This window comes from Python bivittatus, unplaced genomic scaffold, assembly GCF_059951505.1.
Source record: "Python bivittatus isolate LINGU-HERP-01145 unplaced genomic scaffold, Pbiv_v1 ctg000070_np1212, whole genome shotgun sequence".
In the NCBI taxonomy this organism is placed as follows: Eukaryota; Metazoa; Chordata; class Lepidosauria; order Squamata; family Pythonidae; genus Python; species Python bivittatus.
In genome coordinates this window covers 46,076,283-46,100,288 of record NW_028277034.1, presented here as the reverse complement: position 1 = coordinate 46,100,288, position 24,006 = coordinate 46,076,283, and the positions used below count along the sequence as shown (strand labels likewise).

The following is a 24,006-nucleotide window of genomic DNA, read 5'->3' as shown; positions in this document are numbered from 1 at the left end:
TCAGTCCAGCAGAATTCCTAGTGTGGCTTGCAACATGTATAAATTCAGTACCAATTAAGATAATAATTGGTGAAAATCATGGTGGACTTTCTCTTGCTGTGTCCTGCAGGCTGCATCTACTTAAAAGAGAAAATCAAGATACATTCACTGGATTGTGAAGCATCTCATCTGCTCATTCTCTCAACAAATGGAAAACTTTCAGAGCACAATACTGCAGCCAAAGGAACAAAACCAAGGTAGGAGACCTCCTATTACATGTCAATGGCAAGGCAGTTGTTTCTCAAACCTGAGTGGACAAGGCTCATGGGTGGGAGAACAACTGCCAATCAATTTATTGATTCCATGAATTGTATATAAAGAAACAGATACTTTAATAAATACACTTCATAGAAGAATACAACATTGAAACAATAGGGGTAATTTTTCCCGCAAGTTTCTGCTTTCCTTTTTGCTGTGCTTTTGATCCCTTTGTTATAATGAAAATAAACTTAATGCAATTATTCACCTGAAAGTTTTGTTCTAAAAGAAACAAAGTTGTCACAATTTCAGTGCACGTTAAAAAAAAAGAAAAGAAAAAGATAATCAGATGCCCAGATGGTCTTCTGAATCAACTACTGTCTTCAGGATGACCATAGCAGAATGTCTCAGCTTTAACATGCATGGCACTTTTTCTGCTTTATAAAACTGGAAAGTCCTGGGGACAATATAGAATTCCCAGCATTATGGGAATTATAATCCAACCCACCTGGAGAGCACCAGGTTTGATCAAGTTAACAACAGGATCTGTATTAGTGTTATAAGAATTAAGGGCTCTCTGGCCAGAGCTGTCTGGTACCAGACTACTTTATTGCCTGAACATGGAAAACAGAAAGTAAAGAGAAAGACAGAAGAAATCTGAATATTAGAGGTTGTGAGGGATACCCACGGGGTGAAATATCCTTTCTCTCTCTGGGTTCTCTCTCTGGTTGTGTGCAATTACAAATGGCAAAGCGACTCAAGAAGCGAATAATAACTTTTCAACCAAAGCATTACTTATTGCTCAAAAGGGTTGTTTACAAATTAAGCTGCAGTTAAAATCCACTCCATGAGAGGCAACAGTCACATAGAAGTAAAAAGCAGGAAAATAATCCCTTTTCACCTAAGTAGCCTCACGTGAACAAGCCTCATGGTGAGTAGCGCAGATGAGCAGACTCTCCCCCACACAGCTGAGATAAAGGCTTGAGATCCACAGCTTCCACAGGAGACCTGGTTCTGGCAGACCAGCAAGGATTCAAGGCAGGCACTCTCTTCTCCAATGCCCCCCCCCCATCTCCCCTTTCATTGCTCCAGGGCTTATCTTAAATACCTTCCCCAGCTGGCCTCCACCCCTCTTCACAGGTGATAACACTTCAGAGCCCTGCTTTGATTTAATTAACAAAGTTTGTAAAGGTTACAATCAGAGATACAAACTAGGGCTCCTTCCCATGATCTTATCTAGTTACAAAAGTAGGTTTATAACTCTCTAACACCTAAAGCCTATTTTTCTAACCAGTGATAAATGCCTTATCCACATCGCTTCAAAGTGAGAGTCAGGAAGCTTTGTCATCTACTAAGTAGAACAAGGGAATATACAAAAGACAGGTTATTTCTCACAATCCGGAATCTCCGTCACAGAGGTACATGGAGATTTTTTCCTAATTTCCAAGCTTTCAGAATCAGAGCTGACAATGGCCATTTAGCCCATCAAGCTCAACTGCCACTCAGTGCAGAAATCCAAATTGAAGCACTCCTGATAGGTGGCTGTCTAGCTTTCACGTGAACAAATTCTATGAACTGGAGTTGACCACTACTCTGAGAACTAGTTTCACTGTTGAACGGCTCTTACTGTTAGGTAGTTTTTCTTTCATTCAGTTGGTATTTGTCTGCCTGTAACTTAAATTTATGATTCCATCTTTTCCATTCTACTATAACAGAGAACAGGACTTAACCTTCTTCTATCCTTCCTTCCTTTCAGGTATTTGAAGAGTGCTATCATATCCCCTCTCAGCTGTATTTTCTTGAGGCTAAACATATCCAGCCCCCTCAATCTTTTTTTATACATCTTAATTCCTAGTCTCCTATCAATTGTGTGACCTTTTCCTGAACCAGTTTCAATTTCTCTGAATCCTTCTTGAAGTGTGGTACTTAGATCTTGACATGATACATGATGTGAGGGGATTTGACCAAAGGGAAAAAATGATGGAATGATTATTTCCCATAATTTGGAAATTATGCAGCCTAAACGGCATTTGCCTTTTTTTACAACCATATCATAACTGAACTGATATCCAGTTTCTAATCCAAATTCTGTTCCCAGATCTTTTTCACAGATGCCCTTACCAAGCCAGATACTGTATCTCTTATCCTATAATTCTGCATGCAGTGTTTGTTTTCTACCTGAAGGCATTGTTGTGAGCTGCCCAGAGTCATTGGGAATTGGGTGACCTACAAATCTGATACATAAAATAAATAATGTTGTCTCTTTTACACTTTCAGCTCTTTTTTAACCCACTAAAATTGTTTTGAATCATATTTCTAGTTTCTAGGATATTAGCTGTTGCACCCAATTTTCTGGGTCTTCAAATGGACATGTATTCCCTCCACTTCCTCATCCAAGTTATGAATATAAATGTTCAAGAGCATTTGGCCCAGGACTGAACATTGTAGATACCTCTACAGAACACTAGATACCTCTTTCTTTCAGACTGAACACTAGATACCTCTTTCCAATTGTTGAGGAACTGTTGATGCACAGTCTTTGAGTACAATTTTCAAGCCAGCTACGTATCTACTTAGCTGGATGACAATTGTCTTGCCATCCAGCCCTCATTCAACTAAATTGCTAATCAGAATGCTATAGTACTTTGTCAAACGCTTTGCTGAAATCAAGATATATTAATCTGCAGCATCCCTACAATTTGCTAAGATAGTTTCCTTCTTTTTGACGAATCCATGTTCACTTCTGGTAACCCTTTTCAAGTTACTTGCAGAACAATCTCTTCACTGAGAAGCTGATATTCTGATTTCTTTCCTTAAATAAGCCCTGTCTCATCTCATCTCATCCCATTCCATCTCTCCCCATCCCCTGCTTTCAGACATTAGGGGCTGCTGAAAAAAATTGAGGCTAGCACAGACCATGTCAACAAAGGAAAATTACAAAGTCTACCTTCTAGTGCAGTGTTGTCCAAACTTGGCCACTTTGAGTGGACTTCAACTCCCAGAATTCCCCAGCCAACATGGCTGGCTAGGGAATTCTGGGAGTTGAAGTCCACTCATCTTAAAGTGGCCAAGTTTGGACAACACTGTTCTAGTGCAAGGAATGGGAGGTGATCTAGCTGTCAGTGAATGTTGTAATTCAAAAATTTTCTTCAAATTCTGTAAACAGATCTTAATGTGATTGAATTGAAAATGGGAGCTAAATTCACTACCCCGGGTTGATCCTAATATTTGATTGATTGATTATGTGCTATCAAGTTGTTTTTGACTCCTAGCAACCACATAGATAGATTTCCTCCATGATGATCTATCCCTGCCTGTTCTTTCAAATCTCCCAATGGTGCACTCATCACTACTGTAACTGAGTCCATCCACCTTGCTGCTGGTCATCCTCTTTTCTTCCACCTTTCCCAGCATTAAACCTTCTCCAGAGAGCTGGATCTTTGCATAATGTGTTTGAACTAGGATAATTGGAGCCTGGTCAGTTGTGCCTTGAGTGAGAACTATTGGTAGTAATATGAAAACATGGAACTATTTTGGGAAGTGAATTTTTCAGTGACAGGTGTTTTTACCTTTGACTGTCTTGTCCAGTCCATATATAAGAGATATCGATGCCTAAGCAACATTATTAGTAAGCATTCCTCCTTTTTTTTTTTTGCAGACTACTGAAAGAATTACGAAACAAACAAATTGTTCAGATTGCATGTGGTGATCATCATTCCATGGCTCTTTCAAAAGGTATTGGCTGTTTGTGTGTTTCTTTTAATAGCTATCTTACTTTCCTTTTGTTTCAGTTGGAATGCCCCAGCTAATTTGCATAAATTATATTATTATAGATATATTTATAGTTTTAATGTTTTTTGTAAGTCGCCCAGAGTCCCGTATTGTGGGGGAGATGGGTGGGGGAGAAATCCAACAAATAAATAAATTAATTAATTAATATTTCAAAATGAAACCCTAAAACCTAGAAGGAATGTACGTAATGAAAATAAAATCATTTCCAGTCCCAGGCTCACATGGGGGGGGGGGGGAGGGAGGGAGAGAGAGAGAAACAAAGAATTAACCAATCTGTGCCTGGGTTGGTGGTTGGATCAAAAATATGAGAAATGTGTTGGGAACTAGAGTTTCTTAAGGCAGGAATGCTGATTCTATCAACAGCTGACTGCTATCTACCATGAAGCCTGAAAAATGCTAAGCTAGATATCCCTAAAATCATGGGAAAGATGGGGGAAAATGTTGGATTGAAATGAAAATGGGTATAAAAAGGGACTACACCCTTATGTTGATGGAGGGCAATCAACTGCTGAAAGTGGATTCATTCTAATATACAATAAATATTCCTATCTAGCCATGCCAAGCTAGATGGCAAAGTGTCTGGGTAGCTTTTGCCAAATTCAAGCAAGGACAGCTGATAAAAGAGTCCTGAGAGATTTAGACAGGAAAAAGCATGCATTCAAGCAATGTCCTATGAGTGGCATTCTGAAATGGAAATTTTTACCAGTAAAAATCTGCTTTCCCCTCATCCCAACAGCTCAAATTTTGGGGAAAATGGACAAATGCCCCCAGCATTTTGGGACAACATGGAGGGGAATAGCCATTGATGTTTTCCCCTTTCTGTGTGCAGCAGGACAAGGGTGACTTTGGTTAGGCCATAACTTAGGACAGGGCATTGATTGAATGAAGGGTTTGGGCACTCTCCTATTGGTCAGCACACTGACTGGATCATGCTGTTCTCTGCCTGTCCTTAACTTTCTGAACTTGGCAAAAGTGAATACAAATGCTTTGAAGGAATCTAGTAGTGGAAATAGCGCCATGTAGAAGTGTTTTAACTTACAGCCATAACTGTCTTTTGACACCTATCTTACAAGCATTTTGTAAAAACAAAATCAAATATAATGGGGAAAGGAGGGAACATTGCACCACTCATGCTTCTCCATAGATGCCTGCTCCATACTGAGTCCAGTACATTTAAATTTTTCTGGAAAGTGTATAGTATAATGGTTAAAATGTTGAGTTGGGACATGGAAACTCATGTTAAAGGCCTCACTTGTCTATGGAATTCTTGATTTGGGGTCAGTCATTTCTCTTGGCCCAAACCATCTCACAAGTTATTATTGTGGGGATAAAATCAAGGAAGAGCTTCATGTGCATCATTTTGAACTCTTAAGGCAAAATGGGATAGAAATGTATGGATAAATACAGATAACTCTGTATCAACAGCTTCCTTTTGTGTATTGTGCTAAGGAGGAGAACTCTTTGTCTGGGGTCAGAATGAACATGGTCAGCTTGGAGTGGGAAGGGAGATGGATCTCACTGAAGAACCACAGCTGGTACGAGCACTGGAAGGCATTCCTTTGGTTACGATTGCAGCTGGATCTGCTCACAGCATGGCCATCTCTGTGTTTGGTACTGTCTACTCTTGGGGAAAGAATACGTTTGGACAACTGGGCCTTGGAGACACAAAAGGTGAGGAGAAATTCTGTAAATGTGGTGGAGGGGGCATCTGAAATACACCAATTCATAATCACATTAAATGGGACACCATGACTCATTGTCTCTAGCTTCTCTCTTGAGCTCTTGGGCTATGACTTTGTAGTCATGTTGTTCAATAGATTTAGAAGATAACAGGATGAAGATGGGTCTAGCTCAATACTGGGACCTGCAGCAGCTCTACAAGATGTCAAGCAGGGCCAGTTTTTCTAGGCTGATCCCTTGGAATCTTCTGCATGGAAAGGAGATGGCTTTGCCATTAACCCAGGATGATAAGAAGGAAGACAGAGTAAGGAGGATGGGGAAGTTCTCCACAATTACATATCATCTAAGCCACTGCTAGACCAAAGAGAACTTGCTCCTTACTTAGTTACTAGTAGCAATATCTAGAATGATAAGCAGCTGGGAAGAGATTCTTCTTTCTGTTTAGTTTCAATTATATATATTGTGGAATAGCCACTCATTGCTTACCAAGGGTCATTTCTGCTGATTTACTTTAGTTACATGGCCAGCAATGTCCCCAACTGCACAAAGATTGCTAGTTTGTATTACGGTATTCTCCATCAGTCCATATCTGAAGAAAAAGAGATACAACACAGATTTTAAGCCTTGTAATTATTCTAGTCATTCATATAGACCTTGAAAGTGTGATGATTGTGGATTTCAGTGGAGTTCTCTTGCCACACTAGGTAGCATTATTTTCCAGTAACTTTCTTAACCTGCTCTCCTCAAGGCATGTTGAACTTCAACTTCCTTCTGTTCTGTTACTTCAGCCTTCCCTAACTTGCTGCTCTCCAGGCCATACTGGCTGGGTATTATGGGAATTTATTTAATGAATTATTACATCAGCTGTATCTCCACTTAATTCAATCACCTTGAGAGGGCTTACAGTACATTAAAAATCCCAAAAGCAACAAGAGATAAGAAGCAGAGATTAAAAGAATTAAAAACTACTGACAATGAAATTACTTAAACATAAACTAAAAACAGTCAATGGAACCCTGAAGTCTGAAAGGCCCAGCTACTTTCCCAAAAGCTAAGAATGAGGGAGTCATCTGAGCCTTGGGGGCCAAAGTATTCCATAGAGCTGGGACAGCCACTGAGAAGGCCTGATTCTCGGTTCCTGCCCCTCCAGGAGGAAATACCTAAAGTACTATATCCCTTCCTGGGATGGTCACACGGGACGGGCAGATTCTTCTAGGAGAAGATGGTCCCAAAGGATCAACACATCTGGAAAGTTCTGATTCAGTTTTCAGATATACAGGTAGCTTATGTTCCTAAATATAGAAAGGAAGCACAGTACTTCACAAAGAATCCCATTTTATACACAAACAATTTCCAGTTCTGCCAAATGAATGGTTTTGCCCATTTTTTTAAAGTATCTATTGTCACTGTCTGGAAGTGGTCATGTTTAACCTTTCTTTTACCTTTCAGACAGATACATTCCTGCAAATGTGAAGGCATTAGAGCATAAGAAGACAGTCTTCATTTCATGTGGTGGCGAGCACACTGCAGTTCTCTCAAAGGTTTATTTACTTCTTTTTAAAACTTTTCATCTGATTTGTATGATATTTTAGATACCACCTTTCTCTCAGATTCACCTCGAGGAGTTTGTCTCATTACTCTCAGCAATGAATTCCATAAGTTGATTATGTTGGGTATAGCCATTTCCCTCAGGGTGCCTTTTCACATGTTCCTTCATATCCAGCAACTGTCTGGAAGCTCAAATGCATGAGGTGCTGCCCTTGTGTTGTCCATTTTCACAGCCCATCTCTGGTTATCAGGGACAACGGGTTGAAGTTGCATCACGCACATTACTGAGGAAAAGGGAGAAGTAAGGCTGGCAGCAGCAGTGAGATCGTATGTTCTGCCATGTTTAATTCCACTCTCAAGTATAGCAGATTACCCTAACGTTTTTAATTTCCCTAGGATTGTGACTTTTATTCTCTTGGACTGTGACTTTTATTTAATTTCACACATGCCAGAATTTCCTCAGTTCAGGATTTAGTTTAACTCTTTCCCCCCTTTTAACATGAATAAAACAAAACATAACAAACAGGACAGGTTTCTAGGCTTCATGGCTGTGAAGATACAATTTCACAGAGAGCAAAATGGAAGGGCAAGAACCAACATCAATGTTAGTTTCTGCATCTATAGGTCTGGATGCATTCATTTCTCTACATGGAAGGGGGTTATCTAAATTAAGCAACAAGTGGTTCCTGAGCAGGTCAAGGAGCAGGACAAGCAGAACAGGAGAAAGTGGGCTGGTGAGATGGCTTCCTGCCATTATGTAACTTACAATTAAAATATTTTGGGGAAAACAACAGAACAAGGGAGAGATAAAAGAATGTGGCAAGTAAAAGTGCATGTCTTTATAGCTCAGTTATAGTAGGAGATGATGAAGGCAATAGATCAAAAGCCACATGGGAAAGATAGGTATAAAGTGTCATGGAATTTGTCAAAACTTCTTCCATTCTACCAAGCTGTAATTCTTAGTGAACTGATTTTACTCTATGTTGCTCTTCCATATTAATGTAGTGATTTTGATACATTAACTTCCTTGTCTAATAGGAGAAAAATGTTTCAGAAAAAGCTCTGATGTAAGTATAGTCTTCTCTAGAATTCTGAATCACATTCAGATAAAAGTGCTTTGCAACTGATGTCAAACAAACCCAAAGGGGACAATCCAGACCAGAATCATGATTGATTGGAGAATTCATAAATACTGTAAAATAAATAAATGCCTTACTGGAATTTCTTCTTTTCCCTCATCAGTAGGTAGATGGGGGAAAAGTTACATACAGAATCAGATGGTGAGGAGGTAAAATCTCTGAAGAAGATGAGGAATTTGGAGGAAAGGAAGGGAACAGTTTCTTGTACTACTTCAAAGAGCAATCTGTGAGCTCCAGAATTAAGGGGAAGTCTAAGCACAATTTGTCTTGAATGAATTTATTAGGTGATAGTTTTCCACAGTGCTTCACAGCTTTTGTTAGGCTCTTTGGCAGCTATTTGAACCAAAAGTGATTTTTTCCAAGCTCAATTCTCAGAATTCTTTTTAGCAAGATTTATTGAGCTGAAAGGGATATGAGTACAAGAAGTTCTGCAATTGACATGTTTTCAATTTAGAACCAATGTATCTGCGTGTACATTGGGGTGGAGACTTTCTGATTCATTTTCTCACAGCCTCTCTGTAAAGGAGCAAAGAGGTGAATCTCTTTCCTGATAAATGGGGACTTTGCAGCTGATGGTTTCCATAACAGTTTTTAAAATCTTGCGCAATCTTGGAACCCACTCTTACAGCAATGCTATGTCAAGGGCACTGTGGGAAATTAAAAGGGATGTCTACCTTTGTCATGTAAGTCCATGGCTACAATCCCAAGGTTACAGGAGAGCCTTTTAGTGAGAAAAGATCTGTGATAGGCCCCCTACCTAGTTTTATTCTGTAGATCTCAATGAGCCATACAAAGCCCAATACAGCTCTTGAGCCAACAAAGCTGTGCACTTCTGTCTTAGCAGGAGTAAAATATACTCATGCATGGTTTTTACAGGCTGCAATTACCGTTTTCCTTGATATAGATTTGGTGGTGCCTCTGTAGTGCAGAGTATAAACTACATGCTCTGTACTGTATACTACTACTATTCCTCCTTCCCCTCACAATCTGTACAATTTTTAATATTCCCAACCAAGTGACAAAGGGTTTGTGCTGAACCAGGCCATGTTTTTCCTCTTTCCCACCAAGGATGGATCGGTCTCCACCTTTGGAGCTGGCTGCTTTGGACAGCTTGGCCACAACTCCACACGCAACGAGCTGTTTCCACGTCTTGTGGCAGAGCTATTTGGTGCACAGGTGACTCAGGTAGCCTGTGGAAGGTAAGACATCCCTGTTCCTTCGAAATATTTTGTGGTGTCAAGAGGAGAACTGGTATCAAGTGAAATCAGGAAAAGGTGCCTGTCCTCCAAAGTTGCACTTCAGTGGAATGGAGGCAACAACAAGCAAGAGAAACTGACGCATTTCAATACATTCTACGTGGAGCTGCCCTTGAAGCCCAACTGGATGCTTCAGCTGGTCCAGAATGCAGCAGCCAAGAAAGTGATAGGCGTGCCTCAGCATGCCTCTCTGACACCTCTGCTTCATGAGCTGTACTGGTCGCCAGTATGGTTCCAGGTCCAATTCAAGGTGATGCTTATCACCTAAAAATCCCTACCTAGCATAGGGCCAGGTTATTTGAGGGATCACCTATCTCCCATGCTTTCTGCCCATCCAGTATGAGCCAACAGAGTCAGTTGTGCTTCAGGTCCTTTCAGTGAAACAGTGCCATCTACTGGGACCCAGGAAATCTCTCTGGAATGAGACCCCTCCTGATGTCCATATGGCTTCCACCCTGATGGCGTTCCAGAAGACCCTGAAGATCTTCTCCCAGGCCTTGGGGTAGGGTAGATGGAACCCCATGTGGGATGTGTTTTTGATATATGTGCTGTATTGAGTGGTTGGATCCTATCTTTTCTATACATTTTTCATTCTGTTTTTATTTTGCTTAATATATTATGAGCTGCCCACAGTCCCATGGGTAAACTGGCTGGAAATGAAGCTGGCTTAAACAATCCTTTTTGCAGATTCCAACCCCTTCCTCCACTTTGGCCATAGTGATGGCCAATGGCCTCTCCCGAAAGTACTTCCCTTAATCTTTGATAGTAGATTTCCCTGCTTCTTTCTTCTTGCCACCTATGCTAGGAAGGCAAGCACCACTATTTCCCTTTCATTGGGTGTATCTTTTAATATGAACAACTTCTTCCGCGCACACAATTTTACAGTTTTTCCTGTCACTTCATCCAGAAGGGGGACTGGCAAAATTCTGAACCATTTCACCCAGTTTAAAATAAGAGGAATGCTATCCTTTCACCCTTACCCTGCCGAAACTTTTTTTAAAGACACCCGGTTTTATCTTTCTTTCAGACTAGAAGGGAGAATGGCAAAATTCTTGTCAATTTGCCCTGGTTTTGTTGTTGTTGTTTGGTTTTGTTTTACCAGTGCATCAGTGAACCAATAAAACAAAGGGTTTCCAAAAAAAAAAAAGAGAGAATCAGAGGCTCACTGTGTAAGTGGTGAAACACAGAGGGGGAAAAAAAGAACAGCCGAGGTTGATCGGTCCCCCGGCAGGCAGCCCAGGACAAAATGGCCATGCCAGAGAGCTACCAGGGCCTGGAGGGGAGGGGGCATTCCCCCCAAAGTGCCCCCTAGCGGCTCAGAGGGAAAGCCATTCCCTACAAAGACTAAAACACAGCAGATCTGTAGGTTGTTAATGATATTATGCATTTCTGCCTTTGAGTAATGGTTAGTGGGCAGTTCTCCCACTAGAGTAATCAAGAAGTTCAGATCAGCCCTAAGGGCAAGGTCAAAATGCATTTATTTATCCAGTTTTTATAAATTTACTGGTTTAGTTTATATTTCCTATTTGTCACACTTTTAATGCTGTTTTATGGAAAGCTGCCCAGAACCATGAATGGAATGAATTGCATATATATTCTTTCAGATAAATAAATAAATTAATACATAAATAAAGGGGCTGGGCTGGACACTCTGGGGGAAAAGATTCTCAGGCTTGAACCAGAAACACGGCAGCTTATCAGCCACTGTTTCATTGTTTATTGCAAAATTGCAAACGATTCCAGCTGAACCATTTATATTTCTCTGTCTCCTGCTTAAGATATTCTCTCCAAATGCAGTGCACCTACAGCTGTTACATTATGGTTACAAGCTTGTGAAAAATAGAAAGCAAGCTATGTCTCGCCAGTGGGCAAGGCCTCTGTGGGGGTTTTGAAATGCAGTAGGTGGGTGATATTCAAGGTTAAAAACACGCAATAAAGAACGAACTCCTTTATTCAAGATTTTCAAAGAGATCAACTTGCATATGACTCCGTAAATAAAAATGCAGGGAAGGCAGATCAAACCATTGCAAAGAGAAGTATTTGCCAGGCTATTATAAGTGGCATCAAGGTAAAGCTAATGCCCTTTTCAGAAGCAAGAAATAATAATCCTGCGAAACCTAGAAATGGGACAGGATACAGCATTTGTTTTGTCTCCAAATCAAGGGTTGTTGCTGATCAAATCCTATCGCTCCAGAGTCCTAAAGAAACAGCAGAATGGAAACCCTTTGTTGTCAGTGGTCGTAATATCTTTTCAGTTTATAAGAGATCAGTAACACTTCTACCTAAGAATTACCTATGATTCTGCAAACAGATGGCACACTTTGGTCTATATCCCGGCACTTGGGGAAGTATATTCGTTTGGATATGGAGCAAAAGGGCAACTTGGAGAAGGAAGAAAGAGTGACCAGCTGGTTCCCCTTCCTCTTGATCTGGCTCTTCACGATAAAAACATGAACTGCAGTAAGTCACGCCATTTTTCAAGCTGAATGTTGTACGCCAAGTACAAGCTAAATTCTAAGTCTGAAAATGATTTGCAGATTACAATAAAAAAATAGAGAGTCGACAGATGCACACCAAGGGATGTGGTTAGTAGGGGAAAATGTAATCAAGACACCAATGGCTATGTCAGAGAACAGGACTGGGATGAGAAAAGCCATTTCTTTGGCTTGTGACTGTAATGGCCTAACCTTAATAAACAATCCTAATTTGGCAGCAAAGTGTGTTTCCAAATAAGTATCTGCTTATAGCAGCTGACACCAATGTGCTGAGATCATTCTTGGCCTGCAGTGATTTCTTCTGATGACACAGTGAAAGGTTTGTTTTTGTTGAGTAGCTTGCATCGTAAGTGGCATTAGTCAAACTTCTACTAACCAGGTTTTAGATAATAAAAAAACTTTCTGAGACTTTAGCAAGAAGTTACCCTTTTTTTCCATCTCTCACTAAAGGAAGTACCTCAGGCAAAGTGGTTAAAATCATTGCCGGAGACAATCAAAGTATTGTGCTTCATCTGAAAGAAAAGGTAAGCTAACGGTGAAGTTACAAACGTATATAATTGGTAACACAAAATGCCAACACTTGGCGTCTGAAAAGTTTTCCTTTAATTCCTTCCAGAACTGGCCTTGTCATGGTCAGAAGGGGCTTCCCTAAAGCATTGAATAAGATGCCCTATTTCACTCATGATAAGCCTACACTGGTGCCTCATTTAAAGATATGGATTATTGTTCCAAAATGTCTTATTCAGTGTCTATCCAGACAGCTATAAATTGTTGTCTCAACCACATTTTATCCTTTATCAGTAGAAAGATAACAAGATTGTTGGGTCAGGTTTGACTTGTTAGGAATGGATAAACATAATCATGCTGATTAGGTTCAGAGCAATACATAGATACGATTCACCATGGCTTTCTTCCTTAACTTTTTTTCAGCTTCACAGTCTAGTCCAGTGTTTCTCAACCGTGGCAACCTTAAGATAGGTGGACTTCAACTCCCAGAATTCCCCAGCCAGCTGGCTGGGGAATTCTGGGAGTTGAAGTCCACCTGTTCAAGTTGCTAAGGCTGAGAAACACTGGACTAGTCTATAGTATTTAGTATTCCCCACTGATCTCCCATCCAAATATTAACCAACTTAACTTCCAAACCCAAACAGGGTCGGGCAAGGGTTGTCATCTGCTGATAACTCTTCTCCCAATAATCTCTATTTTTAAAAAGTAACATGGTATTCAGGGCTTCATATTCAAACTGGGATTCTAATAAAAGGCCATGTTTGTGCTTCTGAGCTGAAGTGGAGCAGAAGAGTGCCCAGAAATAAAACTTGTCACAACTTGACACCTGCTAGGAGAAACAAGCTAAGTTATTACTGTTTACATAGCCAGGCAGCATCCAGTTATCTAAGAGAGATCCATGATCATCCTCTAACCAAATTATACATGAAAATGCCACATTCATGGACGCACAATCTGAATTATTATTTTTTTCATCCCTAATGTAGTTCATACCCAGTTCTGGGAAAATAATTTCTTTCCTTAGCAGGAGTACAATTTGAGGAAAGATAACTTTCATTCTGCTAAAAACTGGCTTCTTAAAAGGCCAAAAAGCAGCATATATGTTAGTGGTATGCTTAAAAGTCAACTTCATTCTTTATGGGGTCCTCATGTCACAGTTTCTATCTTTTTATAATGCTGCTTTCTGTATATGAGAAAGTACCTTGATATACAGCTTCTCTTGATCTGTGGTTTAAACCTGAAGCCATGCACATTGTACTAGATACGTGAAATCATATTTTTATCTTTTTTTTTTTTTTTACAGAATGCATACACTTGTGTAACACAAACACTGGCCACAGTGGAGGAGGCAGAGGTTGCTAAGTGGTTGTCTAATTCGGATCCCAGCTACTGGAACAAAATAAAATGGTAACTACCACCGTAGATAATCTGATTTCTGCAGTTATTGCAAACAAATGTACAGGTAGTCCTCTCTTACCACTATGGTAATTGGGACTATAGTGATGTGGACATAAAGTGCGACATCACATGACTGAGCCAACTTATGATGGCAGTTCTGGCAGCCCCAACTGCCATCGTTAGGCGAATCCCACATGGTCGCAGTGTCCTGCACTCATCTGATTGCCATTTGTGATCTCCTGCTGGCTTCCTCATTGACTTTGCTTGTCAGAAGCTGGCAGTGAAGGTCACAAATGATGATCATGTGACTGCAGGGACACTGCAATGGCCACAACTACGAGGAGTGGTTGTAAGTCCCCCTTGTTCAGCGCCATTGTAACTTTGAATGAGTGGTCATTAAATGGGGGACTACCTGTACCTGTACCTCTGTCATAAGTTAGCATTTGTGAAATAATCTTATAAATCCAGAGTCAAATGCAATTGTGCAATATCTGGTCAATGGAAAATAGATTGGTGTGGTTCCCTATTTAGTGGTATGAATCTCCTTTGAGGGATATCTAGGCTTAAGCTAGAGTCATTGATCCTTAATCCTAGCCTAAAAGCCACCATTATTCTTTATACAAGAATATGTACATACATACATGCATACATTATACTATTTCCTTTTGAAGTAAGCATTTCAAAGAGCACAGAAACATATGTGAAAATATGTGAAGATTAAACCAAACAACTTCCTAATAGATTTGCCAAACAGAAATAACAATAATTGCCACCACCATTGGGTCATGTAGACTGCAGTCTAAACCTATCACCCTCCAGGAGTATTAGATATTTCTCTTTCCATTTTTAATTTCCTAATAAATTTTTCGAAGTCTTCTTTACTTTCTGCTAACCAAGGGCAATAATCTGCACCTAACTATGGCATTTACAATATATCTAAAGGTGCTAAACTGGAGAAGGCTATTAGAGGCTACCAGCAAAATGGTAACTTCTGCCTACTACATTCCCAGATCTATCAACTCCAGCAAGTGACCTCAGGACTATGGATAGAAGAACATTATGTTTGTCTTGTAATAGTGTGATAGACATGGTCCTGCTGTTGTCTTTTATCTCTTGCCCTTTTATTATAAAGACTTCGGTACTATATGACTTTCTGCAAGGGGAAAAGGTACCACAAAATTCATTCTCACAAGAAAGTTGGAAGCAGCTAGAGAGCTTCAAAGCCAAAGGTTCTTGTCCATTTCATCTTAATTGTGAATCCTTGTGAAAGCTCAGTTTTCAAGTTGAACTCCAAAAAACCACTGCTTGTGTTTCTTTTCCATAAACAGGGATATTAAGGTGATCTTCTCATCAGCAGCTTGCATCAATGGCAGCTTTCTACAAAAGAGGTAACTACATCCATCCAAGATACATTTTCCGACCATTATTAGAAATTAAGGAAGACATGCTTAAGTAGAGCAAAACTAAGGAGGAGGTATATTTGTCAGTCCTGAGAATCATGCAGATTATTATAAAAGGGGTCCAGTTGCTACAACCTTGCGATCCACTGAATGATCTTCATACCCAAATCTAATTCAAATCTTTCACAATTTACAAGTTTCCATGAAGTAGAGAAAAGTCTATGATGGTGATTTTTCCTTATCTTTCCTGCAGAGAGGAAAGTTTCAGAACATCTGAGGAGATTGCTGGTGTTGATATGTCAGCTGTTCTTCTTTTCTTTGAGAAGATTACCACTAAGCCTAAAATCTTCACAAAGGTATAATGTGTCATTGAGATTTCACATATAGAATATAATAGAATATTTTTTGATGTTTGTCTTCAGGGAGTCAGTTCCAAGTAAATAATTCTGAGTGGGCAAATAAGCTTACAAGAAAGCCTATTATACCAAGATTGGCTGTGTAATGTATGGATACAGCAGAATACAGGGTTTATTCAAGGCCAGCAGTTTTTTTACCTAGGCAAAGCATTTAATGCCTTTGTTGGTTTGTTGGTTGTTTGTTCAACAAAGCCACTACAAATATACAGAACTGAATATTCAGGGAGCAGAACATTCTCTTCTTCCTCTTGAACATGGTTGGCTTGAAACAGGCACATTTCATTTGGATCACCATAAATTAATCCCAGTTCACAGGGTTAATTTCCAGAAAAGTGCCACACCATCTTTGGAGCAGTTGGAATAAGCATGTTTCGGAGGAGGAATGGAAATTTCAACTTTGCATATCCCTGGAAACTATAGGCCTAATTCATTTTGTAGTAACCTTTTTTTAAAAAACTCTGCATCAGTTTCATAGACAAAACAAGTGAATAATATTTATAGCAGCTAAGTCAGGCTGCTGAGAATATTTAGAAAGCAACTAAAAGACTACACAGCACAATGGCATCCACACCAAACTACAGTGTCACCAAAAAGGTGGCAAGTGCACAGTGACATCATCACACAGATGCCCCCATTACATACTTGCATCCCAATGTCTGATTCAGGTAGGTAGATCATGGCATTTGCATGGTGACAGCATCTCTCTCATTTGGTCTTTTGCCCCCCATGAATGCTCAGGCAGCATGGCAATATAATGAAAATATAGGCTACAAGGCAAGGCATTGTTGGTCTCTTTGATTATCTGGTTCTGGTCAAACTGGCTTCTCAGGGAGAGAAAAAAAATCAAATACAGGGATAAGCACTCAAATTCTTAATGGAAGATTTCTACAGAGGCTCTTAATGGAGCTTGCAGCCCCAGCATACCTGGAAAGCACAAGTCGGGGAAGGGAATTCATGTGTATACTCCTTGCAGAATACTGGTGTTTCATGGCATACATCTTTACGTAGATTGTCTCCCATGATTGAAAATGAAAAAAAGAAATGCTGAACCCAGAGAAATCACTAACAGATATATGGGACTCTCAGTCTGAGTCCCTAATTCACATTTCAAATGCTTTGAAGTGCTCTGATCTTACTCTCCACGGTGGACTTTGTGTTGTGTTCAGTACACTGTCTTGTCCCATGTACTTACTGTAAGAAAGGTCAGCAAGAAGGAAAACTGGGCTATCCCCTGCCCAAGGAATGAATTAAATGCATACATTCTTCTTCCTTCTTTCTCTTCAAGGTGCTAAAGGCTCTTGGGAGCCTTCTGCGTTGTCCTCCTCACTCTCCCACCTCACCAGAAGCACTCAGGTTCTTCCTCATTGTGCCCGTACTTTTACGAAAGCAAGATCTCAACTCAGACCATCTCCTTAGTCAACTGGCAGAAGCAATCTGGAACCTCCCACAGAAAGGCAAGCAAGCACTTGGTAAGACGGGTGCTCAATTGCTCATTTCATTGAAAGTCCAAAAAAGCCCATCTCATGCAAACTGGAAGGGTTTTCAGACAGTCAGGGTAAAAGGCAGATCATCATTATTTCATGTTTACTTTATTTGCACCCTATTCCAAGCCAAAGGCTCTGAAGAGCATACATGCTGTTTAAAAAGTTCTATTAAAAATGGAGAGGGGAAAACTTCCAGAGAAATAAAAATTTCCAGACTCTTTGAGGAATCGCCTCTTTCAGATTACATCTGTCCATCCGATCAAGTCAGGCAGGAGGGGTATGTTACGGGTCCTGTCTGTTAAGGAGTTACATCTGATGGGACCCAGGAGATGAGCCTTTTCTGCCATGGCAGCCGTCCTTTGGAATGTCATCTCCCTGAGGTAAGAGTAGCTCTGACCCTGGTGACCTTCCAAAAATCCCTCAAGATGTGGTTCTTCCAACAGGCCCTGGGCATCCCTTGGAAACAGGGAGCCTGTGAGATGGCTTTATTATAAGTGAGTCTTTTAAACCCTCTTCCATGGTCTTATTTATTTGTATGTTTTCTTGCTTTTAATGGTTAAGACATATTTTTATTTGTTTTATTGTACACCACCCAGAGTCACACTTGTGAGATGGGCAGCTGTATCAATTTGGGTAATATTTTATTTATTTATTCATCAAACACCCATGGTAGTAATTCTGAGGTTTGCTTGAGTAATAGAGGTTCAACATCCGAATAACTCCTGTTAGGCCAGTAACCAGGTTTGCCTGTCTCATTACCACCATCTTTGCTGCAATCCAGCACACCTGATCTCTACAGCAGAGCCCTTCTTGAAAGAAACAGAAATGTGAACATAGATTGAGTGTAGATTAAAGAATTCCCAGTTGCCCAGTCAAAAAGATCAGATAGGGTATGTAGCATAACAGAGCAAATTCCACTGGCAGAACAGGCAATAGTAATGTCATTGCGGTGAAGGTATACCAATAATAGGCTGATGAAACAGTGCTGTCACAGCAAAAATGACTGAAGGGCATACACATGGTATGATGACTGTTCTGGGTTAATGTGGACTTGACCCATTTCTTCTGTGACATGTTACCCCCAGAAAAAAGGGAGCATTAAGTTAAAACAGTGCTAGAAGATTACTTCTTAGTCCCTCAATCATACCAGAGCAGTATTTCTCAACCTTGGCAACTTTCAGATGTGGGGACTTCAACTCCCAGCCTTGCTGGCTGGGGAATTCTGGGAGTTGAAGTCCACCCATCTGAAAGCTGACAAGGTTGAGACACGCTGTACTAGAGGATAGATTTCAAGCTATCTCAGAAGCCAGACACCGCCCCACACCAAAACTCTAACCCATCGCTTACCTACTATTTTGTGTAAAAACTTCTGAGCGCTGAGTGTATTTTGATATCATATGATTAGGTCCCCGTATTTCTCATTTTGAGATATACCTAAAACCGACAAGCAGTGATCATTTGCCCTTGCTTCCTCTCTGTAACAACTTTAGTCCTTTTTCTTATAGAATTGTTAGGTTGCAGTCGGTTGCAGTTGAGAAGCTAATGATCTCAGAGTTAAATGGAGAAGGTCAGTCACTTAAGTGTCCTCAATCACAGTCCACATCTGGTCAAATACAAGAGACTTACAGTTCACATTACTTACATCCAAACTACAAACCTTTGCAGTGACGAATACAAACACAAAGAATATGCCTGTCTATAAATGTCCTCTCTAAGTCCTGGTTTGATTATGATTGTAGAGTAGCCAAGGAGACACCCACTTGAAGTTCATTGATATACATGCCATCCTTCATTTGATACTAACCAAAATGTAATAGCATTGAAAGAAGTTATACAAACTTTAGAAAAATGAAAGCACTACCACAGTGACCTCCTGCCACCAGCTGATTGAAGCAGTCCAGAATGGAAATTCTTCTCTTTTCTGGCATAATATTGCTGGCTGCTCAATATCAACACCCCATATGGATTACTGTAGATTACTGGGAGACACACACACATTAGTCCTTTTTCGTTAAATGTCTCAATTGATGCATTGCGGCAATGGCAATCAGTCTCAACAAATTAGATCAGAAGGATTATATAATGCCTGAGTTCTGGGGACTCATTATATTCCCCCAAATAGATTTAAAATAAATTTATCCTGGTGGACACCAGTTTTGGCTGGTTTTGTATCGATAAAATAGCATTAATCCCCATCGATTGGGGGTTGGCTATTATTATTCCAATTTGTAAGAAAGGTAACGATAACTTAGTTAATAATAGGCCCATTAGTCTTCTCAACGTCATCAATAAAAGTATGTTATGCATTTAGCAACTATGTTGGAGGATTAGATTAGTCAAGAGAAATTGAGCCGCCCAGAGTCACCCTCTGGGGAGATGGGCAGCATATAAATTTAATAAATAAGTAAGTAAGTAACTAAGTTCTTGGAGGAGCAAGTTGGATTTAGATCAGGTAGGTCTATCACTAATCATCACCTGGTTTTGGCAGCACTTTACTAAAAACATTCACTTAAAACCAAGAACAGCTGTTGGTTTTAAAGTGGTGTTTGATTCTATCTCACCTGAGGTGCTGGTGAGACTGTGAGTTCTAGTTGGCTGGGTGACTTCGGGCCAGTCACTCTCTCTCAGCCCAACCCACCTCACAGGGTTGTTGTTGTGGAGAAAATAGGGGGATGAAGGGTTAGGTATGTATGCTGCCTTGAGTTGACAAAAAAATAGGCAGGATAAAAATCAAACAAATGATAAATGTCTTCTATGCCTAAGTGTCTTCTGTGCAGATCTGATAGCAGTGGGTCTTCTATCCTAATTTAATTTGACATTCAGGGGCATCTGCCAAGGCTGCACATAGCATTCACTCTTTTTAATATACAAGATGTACCAAAAAAATCAAGTCCCGTAGGCCAATCACAATGCTTTTTTTTTTTTCTTAAGAGAAAATGTTTCTGTACTTAGGAATGCATCAACCAGCTAAGGAAGCGTTTAGAAGAAAATGACAACCCATTCAAACATCTAATGTAATTTATATAATAAATTGTTTATGGGGCCTGACTTTTGGTACACCTCATATATATTAATTCCCTCATCCAGCAGTTAAAATATGTAGATGCTCCCAAATTGGGAATAGACCTTTCTCAATTCTGCTATTATTTCTTAGTTCTACATATCATCCTCCTAAATATATTTCTAATATAGTCCTTGGGCTAGAACCTGGGCTGATTAGAGTGGAAACAAAAATCTGGATAGTCGTACTCAATTACTGCTTCAAATTAATTTATCAGCTCATTGGGCTGCTCAGTTTTTTTTCAGGTGATACCTGTAAATCTACCTGGAAAAAGTTCCCTTAGACAAAAAGCACGATTCTCTAACAACTCTCAGAACCTGAATTACAGTGCAATCCAAATCCATTACCCAGCTTCTCTAAAATCACCAAAAATAGTTCATGGGAAAGGTATTTCGATGGGCTTCCTATTGGGGTGTATTTGATACACCAAATGCTGCTTGGCCTTGAACTAGACGCATTGCAATGCACTGTTCCCAGGCAGATACTGTAGTGGCTCCATAATATTTGTCCGCATAGCACGGAAGAAGTTGAATAAATCCCCCATTCTTTTGCCCTGCAGATTTTACAATGAACCAAAATCTTACGTTCCCTCTTTTAGCAGCAATCCCTGGCCATTCAGAAGACTTCTGTGCTGATTTCCTTCTTCCACACTAGGCCTTTTATGGTGCTGTTAAGTTTTGTTACCTTCAGGTGTGCAGTGGGACATCCACAGAGAAAAATAAATCTGAATGAAATATATATGCTCACATGGGGTTTTGTTTATCCATTTTTTTCTTTTCTTTACCTTGTATTTGTTTGCTAGCTAATGGCCCATTCATAATAAATTGAAACTGAGTGGCATGTCTACGTGTCATAAACTGTTTAACCTCGTGGCTTCTCATTTGCAGAGAATTCCCAGAATGGGATGAATCTAAATGGAAGGCTGTAACAGTACTGGTAGACACAGGATTGTTGTGTAGGCGTTAGGCGTCTATTCCAATGCTCTTCCTGTGAATGAAGTAGTGCAATTGTGCCACAGACACCTTTTTGGGAACATTGTGGACTAACTGCTCTTTCAGGCTATTTTAATTCTATGTATAGTGCCAAGCCTTAAAGATGAACTGTTGAGAGACTTTGATTCTAACTTGGGATGACTCCCAAGAGATGGTTCTTAACATTAACAATCACAAGATGGAGCTCTTCCATCTTTAACAGTTCTTCTCTAATAAAGAAAAAGATAGAAAACAAATGGAAGATGTTGTCTGGACTCCCTGTAAAATTCTGTCCATACCAAAGGGTGATGTCATGATGAAAGCCTTATCCAGAAGCGATAACTTCAATTTATTCCGCTGCAAATCAGAGTTAAGACAAAGAGACATGTTCTCATTGTGTTCCTTGACTGTCTGCTCTCTTTTCAGAAATTCTGTGGTCCAATTTGGAAGCTTCCTTCTTTAAGGATCTAGTGACCATGTTTCAAAGGCTTATTGATATTAAGCTATCTTCTTTCAAAAAATTTGATTTTGGGAATTTCAACAATAAGGATGAATATCTTACGCCTCTTAAAGTCTTCCAAATGCTTTATGAGGTAAGAAAAAAACTTGGACTGAAAGTAGGAACAGTGAGTAGAAAGAACAATAGCAAGAGAAATATCAAAGGTAAAGGAGATGCATTCTGTGTGGTCAAGATTTAATTTGTAGTTTTAAAATAGAACTGTATTATTTCTTAATTATATACATCTGTTTATACAATGACTCTAGGCGGCTCACAACAATCCGTAAAACATAGTTAAAAACATACTCTTCCCCTAGCCCATGATGCACAGCCCTCCAGAAAGGTAAACAGGTCTGATCTCTGGTGGGAGGCTGTTCCAAAGGCTGTTCTCCACTGCAGCAGCCAATGAGAAGGCACTCCTCTGAGGTCCATCAGATGTCAACATTTAAGGGAGGGGACCAGTCACTGCTGGTGCTGGCCACGGAGAAAGGAGAACCACTGCAAAACAGTGCTGCCCAGTCCCTGGAGCTGGTCCAGCAAGATACCCTGGTCAATGGCATCAAAAGCCACTGAGAGATTCAGACGGGCCAGGATGGACAAACCACTCCCATTCTGAACCCTCCAAAGGTCATCCACAAGTCCAATCAATGCTGTCTCGATACTATGGCTTGGCCTGAATCCTGACTGGAAAGGGTCCAGATAACCCGCTTCATCCAAAGCCCTCTGTAGCTGGAAGCTCACCACTCTCTCAACAACCTTCCCTAAAGAGGGAAGGTTGGAGATTGGACAGATGGTCTCTTGAGGAGGGGGCGAAACACTGCCTCTTTCAAGGCTGGTGGAACCACCCCCTCCACAAGGAGGTGTTTACCACCGCTTGGACCCAATCACATGCCACCTCCCAGGAAGCCTTAACTAGCCAGGAGGGGCATGGGTCCAGACTACAGGTGGCCAAGCTCAAAGCAATAAAGACCCTGTCCACTTGCTCAGGACTGACTGGCTCAAACCCTTCCCAGATAACCAAGCTAGGATGTGCCTCAGTCACTTCCACTGGATCTGTCTAGCCAGAGTCCAACTCAAAATGAAGTCGAGTGACTTTATCTGACAGATGTCTAGAATAGTCCTCACAATGACCCTGCAAGGGTTCATCTGGCCCTCCCATACCCAGGAGGGCCCTGACCACCTGAAACAGGGATGCTGGCTGGCCATCTGTGAATGCAGTAAGAGCGCAGAAGTAAGCATGCTTTGCTGCTCTTACCACCACAAGGTAAGTCCTAATAAAGGCTCATATCTGTGCTCAGTCAGCTTCATCCCTTGTCTTCCTCCAGTGGCACTCTAGGCATCTCTTGTGTTATTTCATTTCCATGAGCCTGGCCGTAAACCAAGTGGCCCTATGGGAGCTGTGATCACAGAGTCTGCAGAGGTGTAATCCAATCCAAGACCTGTGTTGCATGCTCATTCTAAGCCACAACTAAGACCTCAGCCGAATCATGCATCAGAACCTCAGGAATAACCCCACCTTCCCTCTAAAACCCTACTGGATCCATCAGTTGCCTGGGGTGGACCAATCAAATAGGCCCAACCCCCCTGTGGTGGGGGGGGCAGCTTCAGAGAACTCCAGGGCCAAGAGGAAGTGATCTGTCCGTGGCAAGGGACGGATGTTAATGGTCCATGGCTGCCATGGTGGCTATGAACTCCCGGGCCACCTCTGACTCCAGGCCCAGAGAAGGCAGATTAAAGGCCCCCAGAACCATAAGCCTAGGGAACTCTGCTGCCAACTCCCTCACAGAGTCTAGGAGCTTGGGCAGAGCCGCTGTCTCTCTGCATGGAGGAAGATGGGCAAGCAGCAAGTCTAACTGATCCCCGCAACCCAACTTCACAAAGAGAGCCTTGCATCTGGGTATGTCTGGGGCAGTGTCCCTAAAGGCCACTAGAAACTCTTGAATAATGATAGGCGCCCCACCACCCCTGCCCCGGAGTTGCGGCCGGTGCCACACTTGAAACCTGGGAGGGTACATTTCTGAGAGAGGAACACTCCCCTCTGGGCCCAACCAGGTCTTGATAATACAGGCCAGGTCAGCTCTCTCATCCCTGATCAGATCAGATCATGGATGAGGTGAGCTTTA

The 24,006-nt window shown here is 40.9% G+C and overlaps 1 protein-coding gene across 1 annotated transcript in view; it reads left to right on the top strand.

Annotated features, from left to right (window-relative positions):
* LOC103050589 (E3 ISG15--protein ligase HERC5-like) overlaps window positions 1-24,006 on the top strand; it is a 42,880-nt gene that overhangs the window by 2,210 nt on the left and 16,664 nt on the right. Inside the window, exons 2-13 of the mRNA XM_088133063.1 lie at window positions 110-236; window positions 3,896-3,972; window positions 5,479-5,700; window positions 7,159-7,250; window positions 9,465-9,595; window positions 11,964-12,112; window positions 12,598-12,671; window positions 13,958-14,061; window positions 15,381-15,440; window positions 15,706-15,808; window positions 17,154-17,337; window positions 21,811-21,977. Of these exons, the coding sequence (XP_087989189.1) occupies window positions 110-236; window positions 3,896-3,972; window positions 5,479-5,700; window positions 7,159-7,250; window positions 9,465-9,595; window positions 11,964-12,112; window positions 12,598-12,671; window positions 13,958-14,061; window positions 15,381-15,440; window positions 15,706-15,808; window positions 17,154-17,337; window positions 21,811-21,977 (1,490 nt within the window). The remainder of the gene's footprint in view (window positions 1-109; window positions 237-3,895; window positions 3,973-5,478; window positions 5,701-7,158; window positions 7,251-9,464; window positions 9,596-11,963; window positions 12,113-12,597; window positions 12,672-13,957; window positions 14,062-15,380; window positions 15,441-15,705; window positions 15,809-17,153; window positions 17,338-21,810; window positions 21,978-24,006) is intronic.